The sequence below is a fragment of the Pristis pectinata genome, chromosome 6, assembly GCF_009764475.1.
Source record: "Pristis pectinata isolate sPriPec2 chromosome 6, sPriPec2.1.pri, whole genome shotgun sequence".
NCBI lineage: Eukaryota > Metazoa > Chordata > Chondrichthyes > Rhinopristiformes > Pristidae > Pristis > Pristis pectinata.
Window position 1 is genome coordinate 30571333 of NC_067410.1, and position 19618 is coordinate 30590950.

A 19618-nucleotide genomic window follows, 5' to 3' on the forward strand; every position below is an offset into this window, starting at 1 on the left:
AAAACCTTCTGCTTGTGCCTCTTGAGGTAGTCCATTGTGGATTTTGAGGTGTGTTTAGGATTGTTATCTTGTTGTAGAAGTCATCCTCTTTTCATCTTCAGCTTTTTTTTTACAGACGGTGTGATGTTTGCTTCCAGAATTTGCTGGTATTTAATTGAATTAATTCTTCCCTCTTCTCAAGAGAGAAATTTCCTCTCATGGGGAAATGTTCCCCGTGCCACTGGCTGCAACACAAGCTCAAAGCATGATCGATCCACCCCCGTGCTTAACAGTTGGAGAGGTGTTCTTTTCATGAAATTCTGCACCCTTTTTCTCCCAAACATACCTTTGCTCATTGTGGCCAAAAAGTTCTATTTTAACTTCATCAGTCCACAGGACTTGTTTCCAAAATGCAGCAGGCTTGTTTAGACGTTCCTTTGCAAACTTCTGACTCTGAATTTTGTGGTGAGGCAGCAGGAAAGTTTGGAGAAAAAAGGGTGCAGAATTTCAGGAAAAGAACACCTCTCCAACTGTTAAGCACGGGGGTGGATTGATCATGCTTTGGGCTTGTGTTGCAGCCAGTGGCACTGGGAACATTTCACTGGTAGAGGGAAGAATGAGTTCAATTAAATACCAGCAAATTCTGGAAGCAAACATCACACCGTCTGTAAAAAAGCTGAAGATGAAAAGAAGATGGCTTCTACAACAGGATAACAATCCTAAACACACCTCAAAATCCACAATGGACTACCTCAAGAGGCACAAGCTGAAGGTTTTGCCATGGCCCTCACAGTCCCCTGACCTAAACATCATCGAAAATCTGTGGATAGACCTCAAAAGAGCAGTGCATGCAAGATGGCCCAAGAATCTCACAGAACTAGAAGCCTTTTGCAAGGAACAATGGGCGAAAATCCCTCAAACAAGAATTGAAAGACTCTTAGCTGGCTACAGAAAGTGTTTACAAGCTGTGATACTTGCCAAAGGGGGGTGTTAATAAGTACTGACCATGCAGGGTGCCCAAACTTTTGCTTCGGGCCCTTTTCCTTTTTTGTTATTTTGAAACCATAAAAGATGGAAATAAAAAAGTAATCTTGCTTAAAATATTAAAGCAATGTGTCATTTGTAACTTCATGCTTTTAGGAAATCAGGTCATCTTTTACTCGCTTAGCTATTCACAGTAACAGAAATTTTGACCATGGGTGCCCAAACTTTTGCACGCCACTGTAGATTTAGATGGACATTGAGCCAAACTTGGCCCAAAAGGTAAAATAATCAATGTAATTATTAATTAGCAAAATTCTCACTGGAAGGTAAACATGCCTAAACCTCACCATTTTCAAAAGGCTGGATATTTGATCCAACTGCCCCCTACTCCAGCCATTCACTCACATTTCAGTTGTTATTCCTGCTGGAAGGATTATTACAGAACTGACGAGAATCATGTGATCACAATTGAAAATTTAAGAACCTGGCATTTGAGATTTAAAGCTATGACCCTCCTTTTGGGCATAAAGAATCAATTGTCATCAGACAACATATCCTCAGCTTTAAAAGAAGCCCACCATCCTATGCTGCTGCTCTGTAACTAATTCTACATGTGTGATCAGGTCATTGAGAGGATGTCAATAATGAAGAGATGGTTTTCTGCACATGCACAGTTGTGTTAGGACATCTTGTTGCTTGGCAATAAAAGTTCCAGATTACCAGAACATTGCCGATAAGAGGATTAAACATCACCAGATTTCAGTTAAAATCATATGGTTTCAATGCAATGTTTAGCTCCAAAAATATTTTTCTCAGAAAAGAAACAATAATTAACAATTTTTCATTTAAATCAAATGATTTTTAACTTTTGACCTCAAATATTCAAATTACTTCATACTAATTAAGATTTTTTTTCTAATTTAAGGACTCAGGCTTTCAGTGTTCAATTACTTTATTTTTTTTGCCTCTTTCGGTAGGATGGTGTGGATAAAAGCAGATAGCAATTCCAAATGGCCAATCAAGCTCCAATTTCTTCCCCCACAAGTGTTCCGTATGAATAAATGTTAAATAACAGAGAAAACCAAAGTGCCATGCACAGTAATGGCTTATTGGTTACAGGAATACTATACACTGGCTTATTAATGCAGAGACTTTGGCACAAAACTCAAGGCTAGCATTCTGGTGCAATACTGCTCTGCAGTGCTAATCCTTTGGAGGTGCTGTCTCATGGATGAGATGTTAAACCTGGCCAAGGGATAAACAGTATGAATAACTCCCTTGGCCTAGTGCTGTCTGCTAAGGTGGACTTTAAACAGCTGATGGCACTACTTTGAAGAGCAAGGGAGTTATTCACAGTGATTTTCCCTGAGCCAACATCATTAGAAACAGATCATCTGGGGATTACCACATTGCTGACTGTGGGTCCTTGCTTTCTCCAAACAGGCTCTCACGTTACCAAGAGCACACAAGTAATTCACAAGTATGTTGTTGGCTATAAAAATTGTTTTGGCTGCCCAAAGATTGTGAAAAGTGCTCCAGAAATGCAAAGCCTATTTTTCCTTCTCATGGTTGCCAACACATGGATGTGGTTCTGCTTCTTATTCCCCTCCACTAGGAGCAAGCAGAAAGATGTTGCTGACATCTTTCACTATAGAGATCCATACATTTTTGTAGATCTGTTGTAGTTTTTTTTTGTTGATGGCGTAATGGAAAGCTTTTAACTAGCTGAATGTTGAAAGAGAAAGAGAGAAAAAATGAGTGAGAGAACGAGAGAGAGAGAACGAGAGAGAACGAAAGAGAACGAAAGAGAGAATGAGAAAGAACAAGAGAAAGAGTGAACGAGAGAAAGAACGAAAGAGAGAGAGAACGAGAGAGAAAGAGACAGTGGGGAGATGGATGGAGCAGCACTGAAGGTTTACACTTGCAACTAACAGGAAATAGAAGAGCAGGACTGCAACAAAGCAAAAGACAATCGTCCATAAAAGAGGGCACAAAGACAACATGTGCAATAGTGTGTGGGATTTGGCAAATTGGCTCGTTATTATGTTCAAATTCCACCCACTTACTAACCCACATTCTTTGCTGAAAGCAAAATGTAGTTCTGCTCTTGTCAGAGTCTAACTGTTCATTACTGGCCATCTCTCTAATTGGGCCTATGTAACAGCAGAACCATTTCTCCAGGGATTTTCTTGATCTTCCATGGAAGCTGCAGCTCAGAGTCAGGTAAACACAGGCAGAAATAACTACCATCTATGCAAACAACTTTCCTCGCCTCCCCAAAGCGATGGATCATTTTAGTCCTCTCTCCTTGAGGCCACATTACTTGATATCATTTTTCAATGGCTCATTTGGGCTTGGATATTTATATAGTCACTAACAATAAATTGAATCAATCAGGCTTCAGTTTGGATTCAATGCGTGGGCAGGGGAAATCAAATTATGCTCACTATATAATAATTATTTTCTTCCAATATACTTACACTTAATCAGAACAGAAATAAAATAAAGATGAATGGAGCATCAGGATGGAGGTGGGAGCACTGTGTTTGGGTGATAGCATTAAATATGTGCAAATTATCAGCCTCCAGTTGTACTACCTCCAAACATTTAGTATAAATGAAGTCAATGAAACAGAAGGTGGTGAGGTTAATACATCTAGAGACTAATACTACTGTCTTTGGAAGATGAATTTCTTCCATTAATACCCAATATTAAAAGGGGTAAATGTATGTTTTCAAAATGTAAGTGATATGTGGCCAACAAAATGTCATATTGAGTAATATAAAAAGTCGTTAGAACAAGAATGAATAACGTATTATCTTGCTATATGCTTGCACAATCACATTAGTTGTGGAGGAAGAGTGTTCTCAGGATTTTATTAATTCATATCCCATCTTTTTTTTTTGCATAACAAGTTCCACCATTTTAAGCTCGGAATTGATATTTGAAACAATTTAAAATGTAACATACTGAAACAGACACAGGCTAGACAGAATGATACATTATTCATAAAAACCTGTGCAAAGCAAATTGAATCAAACCGATTGTTGAACAGAGAAATGTCAAATAAATTGACATTGTTCCATTCAGTTAGCACAGGATGCAGGCAAGGGAAAGCTTCAAGGCCTCAAAGCATCAGACAGTTGTTTTCACAGAAGTACATGCATTTTAATTGGTCTGGTTGATGTATTTAACCAGTAAGTACGTGGGACTTAAAATAAAACAGGTTAATCATTTATGTTCTAACCACTTCCAACCTTGGCTATGCTTTAACTATTGGGCTGTTAATTGAACAGTAGAAACTCAGTTAATATTCACTGAGCGGGGTGCTGTTTATTGCTTTCATCGCAACGTCAGAGAACAAGCTGAGCAGACAGATTCAGTCATGAGTCTTCAAGATTATGACAGAGATGAACCACACTACCAATTATTATGTTCCTGTCATATATTTGAAGTTAGCTAGTTTTATCACAGCTCAAATAGTTCATAATATCCTGCTGTCCCCTTATCAATTATGCTATGAACCAAACAGAAGAACAACCTCTAGCAGCAAAAAACTGCAGATATTGGAAATCTGAAATTAAACAGAAAATGCTGGAATCACTAAATCAGCCAGGATTTGTGGTGAGAGAATCAGATCTAATGTTTTAGCACCAAGACCTGATGAAATTTTGGACAAAAGGTCTTTGACCTGAAACATTAATTTTGCTTTTCCTTCCACAGATCATCCCAGAATTTTCTGTTTTTATTTCAATTCTGATTTGAACTTTTAAGCAGTTATTTCTCTTAAAATATTATAATAATAGATCTGAAAAATACCATTGTGTCTGAACTTCTGTGCTACTTAACAGGCTTAACAGAAATCAGAGGTCAAAACATGTGGATTCGGGGGTCAAACAGAAAAATAAATAATAAATTGGCTACAAAACTGAAAATAGAATAGGAATAATCATTCAGACTGACAATCATTGGGAATTGATGTTCCACTGTGATTAATGCAGGGACTGCTTTTCTTCATTATTTACATAAATGATTAGAGTTAGGAAATGGATGAATGACGACAAACTTCAAGGTACATTTAACACTGAAGAGCACTGTGGCAAATACCAGGGAGATAACAATTACAGAAAGGTTGAGTTCATGACAAATAACTTCAAATAGAGATAACTGGTGTATTTTTGAAGGAGAAAAGAAAAGGGACAGTATTCCTTGGGATACGAGTCTAAATGGAATAGAGCTGCAAAGGGATATAGGGTTATCAGTTCACAAAATATTAAAGGTGGAAATACTCATCAACAAAATGATGAGAAAGGTAAGCAAAATACTTGGGTTCATTCTTAGATGAGCACAATGTATATTTATGTTAAATTTAAGTAGAACCTGAATGAAATTACTATTTGGATCCTCTGCATAGTCTCCAGGTTACAGAAAAAAAATAGAATCAGTGTGGAAAATACAAGAAGAATATAAGAAATAGGACCAATTCAACTCCACTTTCCCACACTATCTCCTGAACACATATCAAGGATAATACCAAAAGCTTGGGGCAGGGGTGCAACTTTTGGGAAACACTGAACAGCTGTGGGACGCTTTTGTTTGATAAAGACTGAATGGAGCCTGATTTATTGAAAATTTTTCAGGGGGTTTGTGCAGTCGATGTATAGTTTTTTCCACTTTGGGAAGAACTGAACTAAGGACTATCAACACAAGATAGCTGCAAATATACTAAATAGGGAGTTTTAAGGAATCTTGGTGATGGAAGCATGGAAGGGGATACCACGGTAAGATGATGTGAAAAGCAGCACAGAAGTATAAAGGTAAATTTTATTAAATTTTGGAGTGGCCCTGTGACCCTGCTCCAACCGTAACTTTTTATCTTCTTCTGAGTATGAAAGATATGCAAAGGGATACAGATACTGAGGTAATGGATAGAGATTGCAAGATGTGGAGCATAAACCTGGGCAAACATCTGTTTCCATTTTTCGAATTTTATGTAGTTCCATCTAATATTTAAGCACAAATTAATCAGGTTACAGTCACAGGAAGATGTCTCAATGCATTCACAGTGCTATGTGTATGAGGAATGTAATGTATTATTGCATATTAAGCCTTGCTACCATTCCTATTTAATAATTTTAATAGATTAAAATTAATTTTGGGTATTAGTATCTTCTCCATGATTCTTTCCTGAAATAGTCACCAGCAAAGAAGGCAGGCAAATTACAATTACAGCGTCTATTGGTCCAACTTGTAGAAGGGGTTCCAGGTTTATTTCTGTTGGTTGGGTGTCTTACTGAGTTGTTGCATCAGTAATCTAGCTATGATCAAAGAGGGAGGCTGTGGTGTTTGGGGGTCAACAGGCAATGAGAAGATGGAGGTGAGGAAAGAAATCATTATTTTTTTTTGCATTGCTAGCTGATCTAATGAAATGAGTACTCAATTCATACAGACCCAGGATATATTTTGAGGTTTGTTCATCCGAGCTGCATCAACTCCTAAAGCATCACAATCAGGCTCAGTGATTGTAGATTATGGAAGGGAAGATGGGGAACTTTTATTAAACTTATGTCAATGCTGAACTGAAATGAGATCAGGCTTGGCTATGTTCTCTTCCTTCCACCATGCTCGTCCATCTGACCTGTCTTTATCATTTGCTGCTCTGAAGAGTACAAGCTAGATTTCCCCTGTCTCTCCACATAACCGAGATCCTTGGTTCCTGGCATCATTCTGGTAAAAAAAAAACTACACCCTCTTCAAGGTGTTTACATCCTTCCTCTACAGTGGTGCCCAGAATTTGGATGCATTTCGTAGTTACAGAGCTCTTTAGTACTGACTGCTTGGACTCAAGACACTTGGACGTACTTGAAGCGTCGAATTTACCTAGAAAGGAATCAATACTGGGAAGCACAGTGTGGTAGATTTTTAAAAACACACAGGATCATTGGTTTTATAAATTGAGGTATAAAGCACAAGTCGGTTGTGCTAAATCTTTATAAATTTCTGGTCAGCATGCTGGACAGTTGTGTTCACATTTGAGCACCACTTTTTGGAAAGGATAAAAACAACCCGAAGGGGGTGCAGAACTGATTTACCAGAATGGTGCCATAAATCAGAGATTTTAGTTAGGTGGACACTATGAAAAAGCTGGGCTTGCTTTTCTTACAGCAAGAATAACAGGGATAGATTTGACAGTGTTCAAAATTATGAGAGGTTTTGATGGACAGGGAGAATTGATTTCCTCCGGAAAAGTAGTAAACATCTGAAATAGGTTTAAGATACCTGACAAAAAAAGCAAAAGAGTTGAGGAACATTTTTATTTTACTCAGCAAGTTTCTAGAATACACTGCCCCAAAAGAGTGACAGAAGCAAATTCAACATACCTTCCAAAAGAGAAAAGTCAACTAATACTTAAAAAAAAGAGAGGAAAAAGGATCACAGGAAAGGAGCAAGGAATTAAACTAAATGGCTGTTCTTTCTGGAAATAGAGAAGGTACAATGATCTCAATGGTTCTTCCTGTGCTAAAAAATTCCATGATTATATTAGTGAGTTGTGTGTTAGTTAGTCTGGGCTTCAATGTTCTTGTCTATTTACAGGAACAGAATGCAACCACGAGTTGGAATCAAATTATCATCAAGTGTTCATCACAATGTTGAAAGAAACCCATGACTTGGGCTCCTGAATGGGTTACATCCCAAGTATTTGCTTTCTATTTTCTTAGAAAGTGTGCTGATACTGAACCAACTGCAGCAGCATTAGAATGGATAACAAAAAGCTTGGTTGAATAGATGGTTTTAAGGATCAAGTTAAAAGGAGAGAGAAGGGTAAAGGTGGAAAGTTTTAGGGAGTGAATTCCAGAGCATGAGAATGAGTAGAAGACATGACTAGCAATGGTGGTGCAAGGAAGGTTGGGGTAGGATAGGGTGTGAGGTTTGTGGGGTTTGATGATAATCCAGAAATGGAGAAATATGAAGATTTCAGTGGGATGCATTTCAGGAGGTTGATGGAGATTACCGATATGGGGTGAGTGGTGGGGAGGGTGGGGGGGAGAAAGGCCATGGTGAGATTTGAACAGAAAGAGCGTCTTAAAATGGAGTCCTTTATAAAATAAGAGAAATCATAGATCACCGAAGGAAGAGGTGATAAATAAATGGGATTATGAATTAGGATCCAGATAATCAAGCTTTGGATAAGTTTGAATTAATGAACATTGAAATTAAAAGGTTCACTAAGAGAACATTGGAATTAAGTCTAGATGGAACATAAGCACGGATGATTTTCAGCAGCTGATGAGCTGGGAAGACAATGTAAATAACAATCTACCCAAAGTTTTGGCCTGGTTAACAGAACAGTATAGACTTAGAAGCTCACCTCAAGGTCAATTACAATGCAGAGGTTGAGATTAGTTTGGTTCAACCCAAGTCAGTGGCTGAAAAAAGGCAATGGAGTTTGTCGTCAGACTTTGGGTTTTTTCCCCATGTTCCCACTGGACTCAATGCTGAAGTGTTGGGCAACAATGGCAGAGGAGAGGTCAGGACAGTTGTGGCGAGGTAGAGCCAACTGCTCTCAGAACGTGCAAGTTTACTCTGTGGCTCTGGATGATGCTGTAAAGGGGTACGTGCAGTTGGGAAATAAGGTGGACCAGAGGCAGCAGTGCAGGGTTGGGAAGTGAAGCCATTGCAGGATATTATCTGTCCATGACTGAATATGTAAGAACGGAACAAGGCAAGGCAATCAATTCAAATGGACAAAAAAGAAGTTTGAGGAGCAATGGTGTGGCCAACTACGGCAAAGGGTGCAAGTGGGTCGAGAAGGAAATGGATGGCTGGTGCACCAGTCACAGTGAATCAATGTCATATGCAACTTTGATCAGGTTTGTTCCAAAGCTGTGTTAGTATGGACTTCTGGGAGTCGATCATGGAATTATGGGAAAAAACGGGCACGGCTTTGCTGGGGTTGACAAAACAGGAGTAGCAGCTGAGGAACTGGGTGATTACAGATTTGAAAGAGAAGCCGCCACTTTCATGGATTTTACAGCATCAGCTCGTGTGGAAGTGAAGCCGGGTGGTAGTTTAAGTGAAATAGGGCCGAGAGAGCAGATATGGCATGGAAAAAAAATTGAGCTCAAAGCACAGGAGGGATGAAAGAGAATAAGGTTAAGAAAATTATCTGGTCAGCTAGCAAGAGGGGCAGGATAGAGATTAATCTTAGAAATGAGGAGATACACAAACTCCCTGCAGGGTTTCAGAAGATGTAGAAGCACATTCAAAAATCACCCCTACATTTCAAGTTAATCCAGAAATAGTGAATTGTTTGTGCAGAAGAGAGCAAAACCCCAATATCATTTGACGTATCCAAGCTGGTTGCACAATGAGTGGCTAAACATGCTGTGCACGACAAGTGTTCCAGATGGCCCCCTTGGATTTAAGGGACTGAAGTCGGGGCTTGCACCGAGACGAATAATGAACCTAAGAGAGTTCAAGTTTTTTACCAGGACAACGTCATTCATGACGTGATGGTTTGACAGAGCTGACTGGAAGCTGTAGAAGTATTGTAGTAATGCAGGCTCAAAGGCTCAACAATTAGAAATTTTGAAAAGTTGTCTTAGTGATTTTGGTGAGAGTTTTTCCAGGAGCAAAGAGAACCAGGAAGTGGGGTTAGGAAAGGGAAGTGAGTGAGGTGGAATTGAAAGTGGTAAAGTTGTGAATGAAACTACAGGAAAAGGGGGGTGGAAAATATCAAAAGAATGGTTATGAATATGGGAAGTTTACATGGAAGCAAAGGTCAAGGGTTGTGGGATGGTTGAGGGAAGGGAAAAGGCTGAGGGAAGTGGGATGGATAGTTCACTCAGAATGACAAAGATGAGGCTCCACCTACTGCGAAACAGCTTTTATTTTTGCAAAGAGGAGCTTTTGTGCAAGTCCTTAATACACCATTCTTTCAATTGAATCTCTATACTGCTGACATGTGAATTATCCTAATCCTGTGTAGTCCACACATGTGCAGAATGGACTGGATTAGGTCTAAGAACCAAATTTAGTAAACTGAATTTTGAAGCTCTGATATTTTGTTTTAGCTTGGTGACAACCAATGTAATTAGTCATCTTCAGATTCTTTATTTATGCATAATGCATTTAGAATTCCAATAGCGACCTTGGCTAAAACACTGGACTACTGCATTTGGAATACACATCGAAACTCTCTAGTCCGGCAGCCTTGGACTCGATACTTGCCGGACCACAGCAAATCCAAACCACAGAAATTGTCCCCGATCATCTTCCTCTGAGCAGGAGCACTGTTCTTTCTCAGTATAGGCACTCCCTGGGTCACATAAGCATTCTAGGAATTGTCAGTAACCCAAAGTTTCCCTAAGTCAGAAATGCTGTCGGCTAAGATCGCCAAAGTTGCACTGGTATGTTAATTAGCTACACGCGAGTACAGATCTTAGCTAATTTTAGATCTTAGTTAGATCTTACTCAGAATTAGTTAATTAGTACAGATCTGTACTACAGATTCAGAGCATGCCAGACTACAGGAGTTGACGGACCACAGAATGCTGGACCAGTGTTTCAACCTGTAATAGATACGGACAAAAAGGGTAATCAAATTTACTAACGTATTCTGTAAAAAGTTATAATGATGATCAGATTCTTTGACCATTCCCATATACCATAATCTGGGATCATAGCAAACAGCAAAGGCAGATCCCAAGGACATCCACAGATTAGTGCCAGAAAATACATTCCCAATCAGATTTTACAATCTGAAGGCTAGCATTAACGTCAGTGGAATTATTAAGGTTAATTACCTAAATCCTTGTTGCAGTGTTTGGATCATCTCCTTGTATCTTGTGATACACTGATTTAAGATGGGAACAGATACATCCAGAGGTTTTTTATTCCTCCCCTCTCAGTAGCAAACCCACATCGGCCAACAGACCAGATATACTTTTTAGTCCTCGCCACAGTTGCAAGATTACAAATGACCTTTTGTAGGCATTCCCTAAAGCATTTCTTTAAAGCGACAGCTTGACACTACTGATTTCAAACCAAACCTCAGGCCAGTTTGTGCCCCCTTCTGGCCAATAATTGTATTTGAAATGATTTTACGTCCCAACGTAATAACAACAAGGTTAACCAAATGACCACTGGGTGCACTATTCCTCATTAACTGGACCTTAATAACTCACATGCACTCCATATGGAGCATACTTTTCCCTCATTCATTAAATGCTACCAGTTGATGTGATAACAGTTTTGCGATCCAGTCTCTTCCTTCTGTGTGTGCAGAATTCAGTCCCAATTTTCATGATGCTCGTCAATCATCCATTCTTACCATCCCAGCTCCCAATGCATAAAATATCGTTGGTCACCCCTAACTGTAGGGAAAATACTTTTATTGTTATTAGGTTTAGCTAAACACTAATTGCGTTAGAGAAGCAGCATAATATAAAAATCTCAAATTTGGTAGGATTAAACACAGGTGTACCGTCAAAATGATTAGCATATAGAGCCTAGCTAAATAGTGTTGATGGTGTGTTGCAATAAATGACTATTAAGGTATTTAGCAACACAAGGTCAAACACAGGATTAGGGCTTCAGGAACTTAAATCAGGTGAACTGCATCAGAAATCAATGAAGCTATCAAATTTTAGACTAAAGGCTTGCAATTCAATATGTCAAGGCAAGAACACAGTGCAACCACAAATTATATCTTTCTGCATTGTACTGTAACAAACTGAACTTCATATTTTGTGTAATAATGGCAAAAATTGAGTTCTGCAAATCTTAAATCATTGGACAGGGCTATATAAAACAAATTACACAATGCATTAAATATTTGTGACAAGTCCCTTGCTATTCTGTCCAAATTATGGGAATGAAAGGCATGATATACAAATATGACACTTCACCACGATTTTAGATTAATAATCATTTTGTAGAACTTTCAATTTTGACAAAAGTGTATAATGAGCATTACCAGATTGAGGACCCAATCTGCTCAATTTCCTATCCATTGACTTCAAATGGAAGAGGCACGAAATCAGGCAAGGCACATAACAGCTGACTCATCTGATATTGCCTGTTATACACCCCCGCCATTATTGAAAGTTCCAGTGATAATCTAAAACATAATCGAGTAGTGTGAATTATGGATGTGTTTTTAAGTTTTCATAAGGAAGCAAAATTTTAAATTTAAAAAGACATTTTCAATGTTATGTCTCCTTTTCTTTCATTGTTTTATTTCAGAAATTTGCGTTTTAAAATAAAATCTCTGGGGCAAATGTTTCTGTTGTCAATAAAAAATAAACAGCATTAATTTAAGCTCGTGGAACCAATGACTTTGATGGATAAGGTGGACATATCCATTTCTAATGGAATGTTGCATCTCAGCAAGTAAACAACTACAACGACTATGAAAACATCAGGGTGATCCCTGTCAAAGAGCTTGTGCCCCACAAACGTAGGCAAATGAGTTCTGCCAGCATGATCAGTCTGAAACCTGCACTGATGAACGCAAGCATACTCATGGATATATGGCTGAATGGACATAAATGGAACATAGTATGAGCCTTTATAAATAAGGCAGCAAGATGGAAGCAGCAAATATTGATTTATCTACCAACCGTATTTTGATTAGGGCCCATTAAGTAGAAGCAAGACTCCCCGTGCTTGTCGCTTCTCATGCATGAGGAGAGATTAGGAGGTATCATCGCTGAGGGCAGAACGAAGAGCCCAGCACCCATGAAAGACGAGAAAGAAAAAGAGCAGAAGATAGATTTAGATTCCCTATTAGTAAGCAGCAACAGGATTGATCACTCTGTTGATCATGGAAAGATGTTTATTATTGTTCCAGTCAGATTGTCCAGGCAAAAAAAACAATTAGACTGCAAAGACAGCAGTGGCAGGACCAAAAGATACAGCAAAATGAGCACCAGAAAGCACTAATGGGAAATTCACTCCATTTTTATCACAATACAATAAGTCAAAATAGTATGTAAACAATGATTCATTGAAATATTTACAAACTCTACATTTAAATCCATGGAAGTTATGAATTGTATTAAAAGTAATTACAGAACTTGTTACAAAAATATATACCCTTACAGAGAGATCATTTCAATGGAGATTTAAAAAAATCATAAGTTCAGGAAGTTCAGAATTCTATTTTTGGTAATTATGTATTATTTTAAAATAATATATAATCCCCTTCATTTGGTCTCTAGAGGGATGTTAGTAGATGTAGCTGTTCTCATGTGTTTCTGCAAAACTTCACATACCTTTCAAGGAAGCAGCAGATTATTATACAAATCATTAAAGGGGCTTGAAGTTATTTATTTTGGATAAATCATCTTGTTAAAGAGATATCTTCTCATAGAAAAGGCCTGGAGTATGAGTACTGCTGATGTGTACTTTTGCAAATTTTCCACAAGTAACTGGGATTGCTCTGTGCTGTCAGTTAATAGCTAAATGTTCACAACTAGAAGGATATAAAATATGGTGTTTCAAAAATGCTTTAAATAAACATGATAATTTAAATTAATAAATATTAGAACACCTCTATTCAAGATTTGGCCACAGGGTGTAAACTTAAATGGCAGTTTCATTCCTGTTTAACTACGACAAGAAGCTTTATAATTGTATGCTCAGTAGGCATTTGAACTGCAGAGAATTTAATACAGTTAAATACTATTGCAAAATATGCTGTCCTGACTAATTGCTTGTATACTCCAGCCCATTCCAAATCAAAATGGTGAATACGCAAAATTAGTACCAGCTGTTTATAACCAAAATCTGTACATTTTTGAAAGAAGAAAAAAATTCCTAGATTTTAACCGAAAAGAGAGAAGGAAAAAAAAATCACTCATGGTGTGAAGAAAGTAACGTTTTCATAGGGCAACCCACCATATTCTGGCACATAACCATTTCCACGTTTGAGAAATAGGCAGACTCTTCGACCACCATTTTTAATCAGCTCTATAGCACGAGAATGCTTCATGTTCTTGGTTGTTTCTCCATTGATCTCCAGAATTTCATCTCCAACCTAGAAGTGACAAAATCATAAATATAGATAAGATTTTAGAAAAGCAGCACAACAGGACTTCTGAGAATAATCAGGTCAGATTGACCATGCTGGTCAAAGACCTTTTGATTCAATTCTTTACCCCTTCCTTTTGAAGCTCCTGATTTGTATTGGATTATGATTTCTCATGCATCAAATGCTCTGTGGAAGCCTTCTTGCCTGGTAATTATTTTCTTTACAGCTGCATGTATCATCAGATTGAGGGTAAAGGGTAAAGATCAGTGGTCTATCTATTACTACTAAAAATCTAAGACATTTGACACACATTTTCCATCAGGGACTTCTGGATTTTATTTGTGAAAAGAACCCTGGCTGATTTTCTTTCCCCTCTCCACAGTTCAGAGGTACTGAGGTTAAACAGAGTTACCTCATTAATTGCTCAGAGCAGGAATTGAAACAGGAGCTTCCTAGTCCTTATGACACAGGGTGCTTTAAATTATAAGTGAGAGATTTTTAGATAAAAGAAAACACAAGTGCATAAATAACGTCAACAGAAGCAAAGATGTACATTAAGATTTGGAACGGATGTGCCATTGTTCTCTTAAGTATAGTTGAAAAATAACATGTGCTTTGCTGAAATGCAATAACATGGAAAGATATTAAAATCTGCACACAATTATTAAACCACATCACCAGCTGGAAAAGCGACAGGGGGATAATTGAAATAATCTGCATCTATCTGCCTGACTGTCACATGAACCCCTAGAAAATACAATCACAACTTGATGAAGCTTGTAATTTTATTAGATGCCAAAAATTACATCCAGTGAAACACAGTTGATCATTTCAAGACACCATGAGATTAAATACTGCTAAATTGGATTAAGTCAGACTCTTGCATCTGAAGAGCCCTTTGTTGAGTTTCAGATTCAAATTTAGTCTCATCAAAAATAATACAGTGATGACTAAACACGATGAGAACTGGTGAAATATTTTTGTTTTGAAATTATGGGAGAGGAACATCAGGATAGTACATGGATCTGTGTCATTTTATAAATGTAGCATTAGTGGAAATGAGAACAATTTTTCTAAGTGATTCTAAAACCAACATATATGCGAAACGAAAAACACATTGAACTTGGTTGTGATCCACTGCAATCAGACTGGGGATGAACTATGGTGTGAGAGGGAGGAGGGCACATTTTCCCCCCATGCTACAGGTGGCCAGCATTTTTAATACAATAAAACTTAGAGGGAATAGTGATAGTGATTTATAAAACATACAATGTCTGAGTAATGTCTCTTTAATTGCAGGATTGACTACCTTCAGCATGATGTACACATTGTTAAACTGTTAATAACAAAGGTTCTAAATTGCAGTTTTTTGATCCATTTTCTGTCAGCAGTTATTGAGTGCATGAAAACAGGTAACATTTCCCCTTTCCTTCTGAAGCTGCATATTAGCACTGGATTAAGATTCCTCAGGCATCAAGTACTCGTTGGAAAACTTCTCAGCTGGTCATATTTCTTTTCGCAGCAAGTGACATCATGCTGATGATGTCATCATATGCCAAATACAATGGGCAAATGACATCAACATTGCCCAGTCCAATTTCCCAATGAGCATGACTTCAAAAGGAAATGGGCGAAAACTCTTCAAAATATGCTCAAAGTCACTTGGTATGTGCTGTTTATGAATGTAAACAAAAAAAAGTGGATTTTGTCTCATTCACATTGCAAGTGAAAAAGCCTGGAACAGACCTAAAAAAATCTAATATTTTGGAGTGCACTGTTGAGATATTATTCAATTCTTGACGAGTGAAAGACAATATTTTCTCTATTAATATGTCTATAAATCTATTATAAAAAGATAGCAATACATGATAGTAGGGGTAAGGGTAGCACTCTATTTTGAAGTTAACTAAACTTCAATGGAATGCAAAATTGTACAGTGTGTAAAACAGGTGTCTTGATCCAAGCATATCATTTTCTCCACAAAAAAATACCCCATGAAGATTTCTGAAAGGACCAACTGAACCTATTCTTATAAAGTTTTCTGAAGCAGAAATAAACACTGGCAACATAAACTGAAATAGTACTGCCTCAAAATAATCTCTGTGTGCTTTGTGTATTTGTTAAGCCATGGAAATCTTAAAAGAACCAAAACACATTTGAAAATGACTGCTAAATAGGACAGAGGCTACAACAGGAACATCGATCTCAACATTATTTAACTGAAACAGTTGCTAATCTACATGCAATCATTTCAGGAGATTAATGGAACCACGCACTGCTCTTCTGCACTGATGTCCTTTACTGCTCAAGTTTAAACAATTAACGTTTTTTGTATTAATATTTATGAATGGCCTTTTCAATTGAGGCAAATTAAAAAGCGAGGAACCATCTTATTATATGTTACCTTTTAAGAATCTAATTGCCGTGAACAGGATTTAAGGTGTATTTGATGTTCAAACCACTATTATTGTTAATAGATATCAACATCATGCAAGGGAAGGATTCAAAAATAACTCAATGTCTTTCTATTCACCGTTAGAATATTATGCATGCACTAATAATCTTTATAAAATGCAAATTATAGTGAGAGACTATTTCTAGTAGAGTAGAAAAGGTCAGCCGCAGTATCAATGTGAGGAAAGGCAGATGTTGTTATTTCAAAATATTTTTGCCTGAAAACTTGAGCATCATCATTTTAACCTGGCAGATAATTATACTGCCAACCAGGCTGCCCGACTATACACTAATAGTCACCGAAGATTATTCATCTTATGTGACTAATTCATTGATGCCTTCTCCTTGAAATAGAAATATCAGAATGCAATAAGCATCTCAGTTTTGCTTAAAATAATGCAGCACAATCATGGTTCCCAGTCTTCTTCAGTCTTTGAATTTCTCTAATACTTAAAATTGTAAACACATCCACAAATTATATCATCTTTCTACAACATTAGATGACTCTATTCCGCGATTTTCAGTTTTAAGCTAAAAACAGTTCTTTGGTTCAGATAATAATCAACTGACATAATGTTTCATTCCTCACTTGCAGTTGCATTTTTAGATTTTGTATTTGATGGATTGAAAATTTCAAAGCTTGAGAGTGTAATCCTCTCTTCTGGTATCTAATAATAAATAAATCTATGTACTCACCTTCATTTTACCATTTCTTATGGCTGCACCATCCTCAGCCAATCGGAGTACGTACAGATCCATGTTGTATTCACGCCCACCACGAAGACTGAATCCAAAACCCTTTGGTCCCTTATCCAATTCCACAGTGTACAGTTCAGGCTCCTTTAAGATACAAGTCAAATTGATAAACAACTGTAGCAAATTAAAGAGAGATGTACTTCTGAGTATTGAGATGATGAAAACTTGCACAATAGCAAAACAAATTGAAGAAAGTGAGCACCACAGACACAAACCCAACTGGTGACATACCAATTGATTCAAAAATATCGCAAACCTACCCAGGTAGAATTTCACAAATTGATCTTTTAGAAATTCTCAGAGACAGAGAAGACAACATATCTCAGTCCCTTCAGTTTGCTTGGGTGTTTCCCTATTTCCTGCCTTTGCAGAATCTCCAAGGAATTTTATATCTAGTAACCAATTCAGCCCTTGCTCTCAGATCTCCATTGGCTTTTTAGACCAGCTATCTTCCTACTCTGAACACGAGTCAAAACGAAGAGCAGATATCCTATTAGCATAGAACGAATTTTAAATACTATTTACATCGACAGACATGAACCTCATTGGCATCTTGAAAATCTGCCAAGAATTATGCACTCTTACAGAAACAGGTTTGTCTATTTAAACACCATACCAACGCCCTTGCCTTTGCATAATACATGATGTATTAAAAATTTTATTCTCTGCACAGTTTTTAAGTCAGGTTTTTCTTTCATAAATTGCTACATTCATATTTGCAGTAAAAATGCCTTTACAAACTTGCCACACTGGGCATTCACCCTCCTGCTTATGCTAGCACAGCTGTACCTCAATTTTATAATTCCTGGCAATGTATCTGGCAAAAAGCTAGAATATTTCAATCGACTCAACTTTCCATTAAAGATTTTTGTTTACAAGGAGCAGACAGTATGAATTTAAAATGGAAGCTCAATTGCCCTAGTCCAATCTTTCACACCCTAAAGATTATAAATGCAACAGAACTTGCTGCCAGCAGCATGCCATCTTGCTCATTGCTGACCTACTTATTAGTATCTACTGAACATGCGCAGATATGCTTGCATTAATTTCCTTGGAAGTTTTGCCCTGATCTCCAATGGGGAAGGCAGCCTTGTGCAACATAATGTTGTCAGGTGGGAAAGTCTGAGCAAAGCTGACCCACAGCCCAGCTGAAATAAACACTGGCAGACACTGGAACCACACCTGGCATTAGCTATGAATGGCCGAGAACCAGAAACATTCAGAAACTATCAAAAAATAACAAGATTAAAAGCAAAAAATTATTAAAGCAATTTAAAATTGAAAGCTAAAATCGCATCTACATATCTAAGTATTTTTAAATATATTTTCCTCACATTCCATCCACTCTCACCAGATTCTTCCACTCACCGATAGACTGGGGACAATTTTCAATGGCCAATTAACATACCAACCCACAAGTCTTTGGGATGTGGGAAGAAACTGCAATGCCCAGAGATAATAACAGGAAGAACGTGCAAACACCACATAGAGAGCACCAAGGTCAGGACTGAACCAGGTGTCTGGTGTTCTTAGGTAGCAGCTTCATTTGCTGTGCCACTGTGCTGCCTTAAGTCAGGACTGTTCCCCTCCATGGGCTGGATTCAACAGGCAGATTCCCGAGGGAAAGCATTGGGGAACTGCTGCCAGTTCACACTCACCACTATTCTTCGAGCGCAGGTGACAATATCTCAGCCAAAGGGCCAACAAGTTTAGGACTTCTGCATTCTTGCTGAAATCTCAAACTTGGTGGCACTTAAAGAATGGTTGACAATTTGGCATTCCCTAGCAAATTCCCACCCTTACTCATGGCATACTATACTGCAATCAATTAAAATTAATTAATTTAAAAATATTTATCTAGCTCAATGCAATTCTGATTTCTTGGCCTTTATCCAAACATTACCCAATTTGGCTCGACTACCCTCCGTGTCTACAGATTAGTTAAGTGTGTGTTTTAGCTGCCACTAGAGATCTATACTAAGCAAATTTAATAAAGAAAAATATAATTTTTAGCTTAGCAACAAATCTAATTTATTGCCTCAAATTACCAGGTCAGCAGGTTCAACCCATGTAAAGTAGCAGCCAGCCATGAAAAAATGGCTTAGGTAAATAGGAGTTTTTCTTTTTCCCCTTTTTAGATAGACTCCTTGATTTTATATTTTCACCACAATGGTATCAGTCACTGGATCAGGGAGCTACTACCTTTACAGAAACTCCCTATAAACCAACACTTTTATTCCTCTATTTTCCTCATCGGTCTTGCTGGCTGTGGTCACCCTTGGATATTCATCAATTGAGGGCAACCTTGAAGGCATAAAATTCAAATGAAATTTCCATTTTTAAATTAAAAGAGCCTTCCCCCCTTCCCCATTATAAATGATCCAACATATTTACATTCTTAGAAATGTT

At 37.7% G+C, this 19618-nt stretch overlaps 1 protein-coding gene across 1 annotated transcript in view; it reads right to left on the reverse strand.

The window, feature by feature from the left end:
• The window catches only part of magi1b (membrane associated guanylate kinase, WW and PDZ domain containing 1b), a 344503-nt gene that overhangs the window by 11641 nt on the left and 313244 nt on the right, over positions 1-19618 (reverse strand). Inside the window, exons 22-23 of the mRNA XM_052017630.1 lie at positions 17150-17293; positions 13867-14005 (exon numbers count right to left, since the gene is read on the reverse strand). Of these exons, the coding sequence (XP_051873590.1) occupies positions 13867-14005; positions 17150-17293 (283 nt within the window). The remainder of the gene's footprint in view (positions 1-13866; positions 14006-17149; positions 17294-19618) is intronic.